At 42.5% G+C, this 7359-nt stretch overlaps 1 protein-coding gene across 2 annotated transcripts in view; it reads left to right on the top strand.

The window, feature by feature from the left end:
- The window catches only part of Faf2 (Fas associated factor family member 2), a 62486-nt gene that overhangs the window by 51413 nt on the left and 3714 nt on the right, over window positions 1–7359 (top strand). For both annotated transcript variants that reach the window (XM_023716536.1, XM_004632298.2), the window contains 2 exons: window positions 2956–3127; window positions 3574–3717. In XM_023716536.1, coding sequence (XP_023572304.1) covers window positions 2956–3127; window positions 3574–3717 — 316 coding nt within the window. The remainder of the gene's footprint in view (window positions 1–2955; window positions 3128–3573; window positions 3718–7359) is intronic.

The raw sequence follows: 7359 nt of genomic DNA, 5'->3' as shown, positions 1-7359 counted from the left end.
TTACCCACCTATGGGTAATCCCAGCAGCACTAAGACCCATAATCCCAGCCTTGGATCACACATAATCCCAGTGGATCATGAGTTAACACAAACTCTAGAAGTCCTCACCCCAAGACTGCATGAGGCTTTGGGGGGACAACTAGACACAAACCATAACAACAAACATGTGCCTACCATCACTTTTAATATTATAGTACAGTGGTGACAAACCCATGGCACTTCTGCTGCAGTTGGCACACAAGTGAAGTCACCCTAGCAGCCAAACACTGGATAGCTGTTTTTGTTTCTGAACTAAAATCTCAATACTGCAATTTGATTGCATTGTTGGCATTTTGTGATAAATAAGTGGGCTTTGGGTTCCAGCTTGGGCACTCAGTCTCTAAATGTTCACCATTACTGCTTTAGTATATGTCTTTCTCATATTACAGATGCATGCACTCACCCTTATGTACATATTCCAACAACAAAAGCAAAAAACTTGAATAAGAAAAAGCTCAAGGGCTGGGGAGATGGCTCAGTGGAATAAGTGCTTCCCTGGCCAAGGGCCTGAGTTCAATCCCTGGTTCCGCAAAAAAAACTCTCAAACTTTATTTCTCTTACAATACTTTACAAAACAGGTCATTTTTTAAAAACAGATCATTTCTGACACCAGATATTTTCCCCTCGTATGCCATGCAAACAGTTCGAAGGAACTGAATACCAACGAGGTGTCCACTAATTCACTTCTGACACTGTGTACCAGATATCATGTCAGATCCCACACGGCGAGGTCTATATTCCCAAGACTGACACCTACTCACTTTAGGTATCAGTCACAAACATTAGGCTGTTACCTTGTATTTCTGGAATTAAAGTCAAGATTGCTACCACCCCCATCTTGGGTTTAATTAATTTGCTCATGCAGCTCACAAAACTCAGGAAAGCACTTAGTTTTATATAGCAGTTACAGATGAAGAGCTGGATATAGAGTGAGACATATTGGAAGGGGTGATGAGGCTTCAGGCACACCACCTTCCACAAGTATCCACATCTCTTTTTGGAGACTGTTGTGTCACATGATTGAAGTATGTACAACCATGTAGAAATGTGAGTGGACAAAATGGTTGTAATCAGACTAATGCACTTATTGAGGAAACTATTCAGGGTTTTCTATTCAAGGTTTTCTTGTCTTTCCTCTGCACCATTTCTTCTTGGGTATGGGATGGGACCTATTCTGAAATACGGTGGTCTTACTACTTATGACTATCAGGGGAGGTCAGAGAATTCCATTTCATCAGTTCCAATGGTAGAAAGGAAGGAAATTAAATCATGACCTACCCTGGGGTAGAAAAATTCTGATTTGTGTGGCCTGCCTTTAGGGAGTTATAAGCCAAGAACTATGGACAGAAACCAAAATATGTATAGTTCCCAGCCTTGACAACAAGGCTCTGTTTAAAAATAAAATCTATAAAAAGGAGGTGCTACTGAAGACATAGTTCAGTAATAGAGCATTTGCCTAGCATGCATTTCTGTGCTTATAAGTTTTATCTAAATTTTTAAAGTATAGGGGCTGGTGAGATGGCTCAGTGGTCTAAAGCATCTACTTAGAACAAGCTAAGCTAAGCAAAGCAGGGGAACCGCGGTTCAATACCCCAGCACCACATGGCAGCCAGCCCCACCCCCTGGTGGGGTGAGCTAGCCACACACACACACACACACACACTAAATAGATAGATAGATAGATAGATAGATAGATAGATAGATAGATAGATAGTAAATAAATTTTTAAAGTATAAACATGAATGTTTATTTAGCATTGTTCTTGCTAAGAGAAAATAAAACTGTAGGAGAAAAAAAATAGGGTCAGCAAGATAGCTCAGCAGTCTAAAGCCCTTGCTTAGGCAAGCACAGGGACCATGCTTTGATCCCTGGCACCTCATGCTGTGCCAGCCCTACCTCCAGGGCAGGCTAAGGCAGCCACAAAAAAAAAAAAAAAAAAAGGAAATGCACCAAAATTGTATGGTGTTTTTACCTGTGGTTAGTAGAATTCTGTATAGCATATTTTCCAGATTTTTCAAAGCTTCTACAGTCTGGGAGACTGAAGCATCATATTCAGATCTGTAATAACCTGAAATGGTGTTTACCTGCAAAATTTGATGTTGATGATAACTTCATAACAAAAAAGCAGTGTTATAAGACAGATAATAAAAAGTTAAGGAAAAACCAAGTATGGTGGCACATACCTTTAATACCAGCACTTGGGAGGCTGAGGCAGGGGATCATTGTGAGTTCAAGACCAGCCTGGGCCAGCCTGAACTGCATAGTAAGACCGTATCTCAAAAAGACAAAAAAGGGGCCAGGGAGATGGCTTAGTAGAATAAGCGCTTCCCTGGCAAGTGCAAGGGCCTGAGTTCAATCCCCAGTTCTGCGGGGAAAAAAAAAGAAAAGGTTAGGAAGAGGGCTGGGCATAGTGCTATAATCTTAGCACTCATAAAGCCTGAGGCAGAGGAAACCTTGTTTTTGTTGTTGTTGTTGTTGTTTTTGAGGTACCAGGGATTGAACTCAGGACGTTGTGCTTGCCAGGCAAGCGCTTATTCTACTGAGCCATCTCCCTGGCTCTTTTCTGCCAAGTTGGAGGAAAGGGAGGAGATTACTCATTTAGGTTCTACTGTGCTCTGCTTTTGAACTCCCTCAAGAGACCACATTTTTATGCTGTTGCAAATTTTCAGTATGGGGGAACACGGGACTGGGGATATGGCTTAGTGCTGGAATGCTTACTAGCATGCACAACGCCCTGGGTTCTTGCCCCAGGACCTCAAGAAAACAGCTTCAGAGTCCAGGAAGATGGCTCAGTAGAATACACGCTTCCCTGGCAAGCATGAGGATCTGAGTTCAATCCCTAGTTCTGCCAAAAAAAGAAAGAAAACAGAGCTTTGTGAAATTGCTGGGTATTTTATGTTTTTGCTCTGTCCACAGAGAAGAAAGGAACCAGACCCAAGTGCTACGACAGCAGCAGGATGAGGCATACTTAGCCTCTCTCAGGGCTGACCAGGAGAAAGAAAGAAAGAAACGGGAGGAGCGGGAGCGGAAGCGGCGGAAGGAGGAGGAGGTCCAGCAGCAGAAGCTGGCAGAGGAGCGGCGGCGGCAGGTGACGGGCTGCACCTCTGTCCTTGTGGTACCCAGACTACTGGGACTTGACCGTCTGTGTTTTTGCTGAAGTACAAAAGGAAAAATCTGTGTTGGGACTCTGAGTGGTTAGTTTTCCTCACCTTACTCATTCATGGTTCCAGTGAAGCTGGGAGACATTCTCTTTCATGATCTCGTTTCACTGTGTATTACCACCCAACCTCAGTGTCCTTTAGCCATTTCTTTTTTTCCTCAAATGATTAAATAATTAGACAAACTTAGCAAATATGTGTGATGCAATAGAATTGTTTTTGATGTCTGTGCAGCATGTTTTTCCTTATAGTAATTACATTTCCTTACAGCAATTATAGTATAGTCATTACATTTTCTCCTTAGTGTACAAATAAGCCTACATGATCCTGTTCCCCTATTTGATCCCATAGCCTCATCTTCGCTTTGTGTCTGCAGAACCTACAAGAGGAAAAGGAAAGGAAGTTGGAGTGCCTGCCTCCTGAGCCTTCTGCCAATGACCCTGAAAGTGTCAAGATCATTTTCAAATTACCCAATGATACCCGAGTAGAGAGACGATTCCACTCCTCACAGTCTCTAACAGTAAGGATCACCTAAGTGGTGTGAAGTGTTTGTAGCACGTAGGCTATAGGTTTAGAGCATTTTACAGATTCTTGGGGTGCTGTTGGTGTCAGCAATACTGTGATGAACAGGGAAGTAAGAGATGGATGTGGCACCAAGAACAATACATTGAATTGAGAATTGTTTGTTTTGGCTGTCATCTGAAAAATAGTCTTTAGGGTTTTTTTTCATCATACTTGAATTCCACTAAGCAAAAAATAAAACAAAAAAAAATTCAACCTTATTAAGAAGCCTTTTGCCTGGCAAGCGCAAGGACCTGAGTTCAATCCCAATTCCACCAAAAGAAAAAAAAAAAAAAAGCTTTGTTTTGTTCCAGGGTTGGAGGCTGTCCCCTACATATTCTAACACTGGTTTCAGAATCCCACCAAAACCCCTTAGGTTGTAGAGAAAGCTCCTCACTAACCTAGACACTGAATTATATATTTGAATATAAGTGAAGTGTAGTCTGGATCTCTCCTTTACTACCTACACAGTGTATAAGAAGCCACACTTCCTGAGGCTAGCCTGTATGTTTGAGATCCTTATGATACTGGCACTTCCATAGAGAAATAGTTAAAACCAGAGACTCCTAGTAGTCCTGTAGAATGAGGACCAAATTCACATTCTCCCAGGGTTGCTGGATCTATTTCCTTAGTGAATTTATTTAAATTCAGTGCCTCCGTTTTTTCATCTGTAAGATTAAAATCTTACAGATGTGGTGGTACACATCTATAATCCTAACATTTAGGAGGCTGAAGCAAGATCACCACAAGTTTGAGGCCAATATGGACTGTGTATTGAGTCCAAGACCAACCTCAGCTACATAATAAGATCCTGTCTTTTTTTTTTTTTTTAACTTTATTTATTTATTTGTGGGGGGCAGCTCAGCCCACCAGGGGACAGGCTGGCTGGCATGTGGTGCTGGGGTATTGAACCGCGGTCCCTGTGCTTTGCTAAGCTTGTTCTAAGTAGGTGTTTTAGACCACTGAGCCATCTCACCAGCCCAAGATCCTGTCTTAAAGGAGGGGGGAAAAATAGTATAATAGTAGGGATATGGTGCTAGAAATGTAACTCAAAGTTGGAGTGCTTACCTAGAATATGTGAGGCTAATAGTTCAATCTCCAGCACCACAAAATATTAGATACTGCCAGGCTGGTGAGATAGCTCAGTGGTCTAAAGCGCCTGCTTAGTCAAAAGTGCAGGGACCGTGGTTCAATCCCTGTCACCACATGCTGTGGCAGCCCTGCCTCTAGGGCAGGCTGAGCCGGCCACAAAACTCCCTAATAGGATTATTGTTAGATTAAATTCATATAAAGTGTGGGGATGGGGAGATGGCTGAATAGAATAAGCGCTTGCCTGGCAAGTGCAAGGGCCTGAGTTCAATCTCCAGTCCCGCAAAAAATAAATAAATATATTCATATAAAGGGTGATGTACCTGGCTCATAACATAAGCATTCAAATGCTCAGAGTTTGGTATTTATAACCCAAAAAAACCAGTTTGTTTATTTTGAGAGTTGGTACCTTGTTTTTTCCAATTTGATTGCTGTGGTAGATTCTCTGATCACAAGAAATAATCAGTAGGAAATGTCGGGGAGATGGCTCCATGGAATAAGCGCTTCCCTGGCAAGCACAAGGGCCTGAGTTCAATCCCCGGTATTGAAAAAAAAAAAAAAAGGAGAAGGAGGAAATGTCATTATAGAAATGAGTATGCCCTATTTATCAAGTGAAGCTGTGTATTCAATGCTTTTCCTTGTTTAACTGAAGAAGATTGTACGCATTATAGAATCTTTAGCCAAATCTCAGATTTCCCATCTATAAAATGAAAATATACTATGTCCTACAACAGTGGGAGTGAACCTGTTCTGCAGTGGGCTGTTTGTATCACTGAAAGTTCTTTTTTTGAGATCCCCATTGTTTTTTTTTAATTTTATTATTATTTTTTTTAATATTTATTTATTTTCTGTCTGTGTGTGGCCAGCTCAGCCCACCAGGGGGTGGGGCTGGCTGGCATGTGGTGCTGGGGGATTGAACCATGGTCCTGCCGGGGGTCCTGTGCTTTGCTTAGCTTAGCTTGTTCTAAGTAGGTGCTTTAGACCACTGAGCCATCTCACCAGCCCTGAAAGTTCTAAAAGGTTCACCATCACTGCCCTGTAGTGACTTTATTTATTTATTTATTTATTTATTAAAGTTTTATTTAGTGGGGGGGGCAGCTCAGCCCACCTAGGGGTGGGGCTGGCTGGCATGTGGTGCTGGGGGATTGAACCGCAGTCCCTGTGCTTTGCTAAGCTTGTTCTAAGTAGGTGCTTTAGACCACTGAGCCATCTCACTATCCCCCTCTAGTGACTTTTAAACTGAGGATATGTCATGTTCTGAGCTGGACACTAGTTAGGGAGCTCTACAGATGAGTGAAACTTGGTTTTGGAAAGTCATGGAACTCACTGGACAGTAGGGAATATAATACTGAAAGAATGCAGAATAAAAGGTCAGTCACCCTGATAACAAAGAAGTAGCTTCCTTGTTTTGTCTCATAGGTAGTGCACACATCTCTTAATTTTGGATTTTTAAAGGGTGGGGGAGTCAAGAAACAAGATCATCTACATGTTAAGCAAACATTTTGCCACTAGACTATACTCTAGCCCCTGGGATTTTAATCAGCATGATATGAATGTACTCAGAGAGTAACTAGCATTTAGTAGGTGGTTACTAATTGTTAATTTCCTTTGGTTTTCCCCCCCATGTTTGCTATTACAGATTTGTGTGTGGATTTTAACCTACATGTTCACTAGAAGTTTCATTGTGCATCTTAGCTCTGTGTAGTTTCAAGTTTCTACCCCCAGAATCTGATAGATCCACTGTACGTGAAAAACCTAGCCAGAATTTACTCTCCTGATAAGTTTTGGAGGAAGAAGCTATTTAAATTGTTGGAGGGGGGCTGGCGAAGATAGCTCAGTGGGCCGGCGAGATAACTCAGTGGTCTAAACACCTGCTTAGGCAAGCTTAGGTAGGCTCAAAGGACCGCACCACATAAGGTGCCAGCCCTGCCCTTGGGGTGGGCTGAGCCAGCAAAAAAAATAAAATAAAATGTTGGAGGGGCCGGGAAGATAGCTCAGTGGCATAAGTGCCTGCCTGGCAAATGCAAGGTCCTGAGTTTGATCCCTGGTACCAAAAAAATAATATATAAAATTGTTGGACAGAATAGGACTAGAGGGGGCCTGCCCCTTAGCTCAGTTCTTTAAGTGGCTGCTTCAACAAAGCAGTGAAGGGCTGGTGAGATGGCTCAGTGGTCTAAAGCACCTACTTAGAACAAGCTAAGCTAAGCTAAAACACAGGGACCACGGTTCAATCCCCAGCACCACATGCCAGCCAGCCCCGCCCCCTGGTGGGCTTAGCTGGCCACACACACACACAAATAAATAAAATAAGCGCTTGCCTGGCAAGTACAAGGGTCTGAGTTCAATCCCGGGTTCTGCCAATAAATAAATAAAACTTAAAAAAAAAGAAAAGTCAGAGCAGAAATTAATCAAACTGAATCTGGATGTGGTGGTGCACAACTGGAATCCAGCACTCAAGAGGCTGAGGCAGGAGGATCATTGTGAGATCAAGGTCAGCCTGATCTGCATAGTC

Source organism: Octodon degus, unplaced genomic scaffold (assembly GCF_000260255.1).
Source record: "Octodon degus isolate 3935 unplaced genomic scaffold, OctDeg1.0 scaffold00048, whole genome shotgun sequence".
In the NCBI taxonomy this organism is placed as follows: domain Eukaryota; kingdom Metazoa; phylum Chordata; class Mammalia; order Rodentia; family Octodontidae; genus Octodon; species Octodon degus.
Note: the sequence above shows the minus strand (reverse complement) of the source record. Positions and strands in the feature narration are given on the sequence as shown.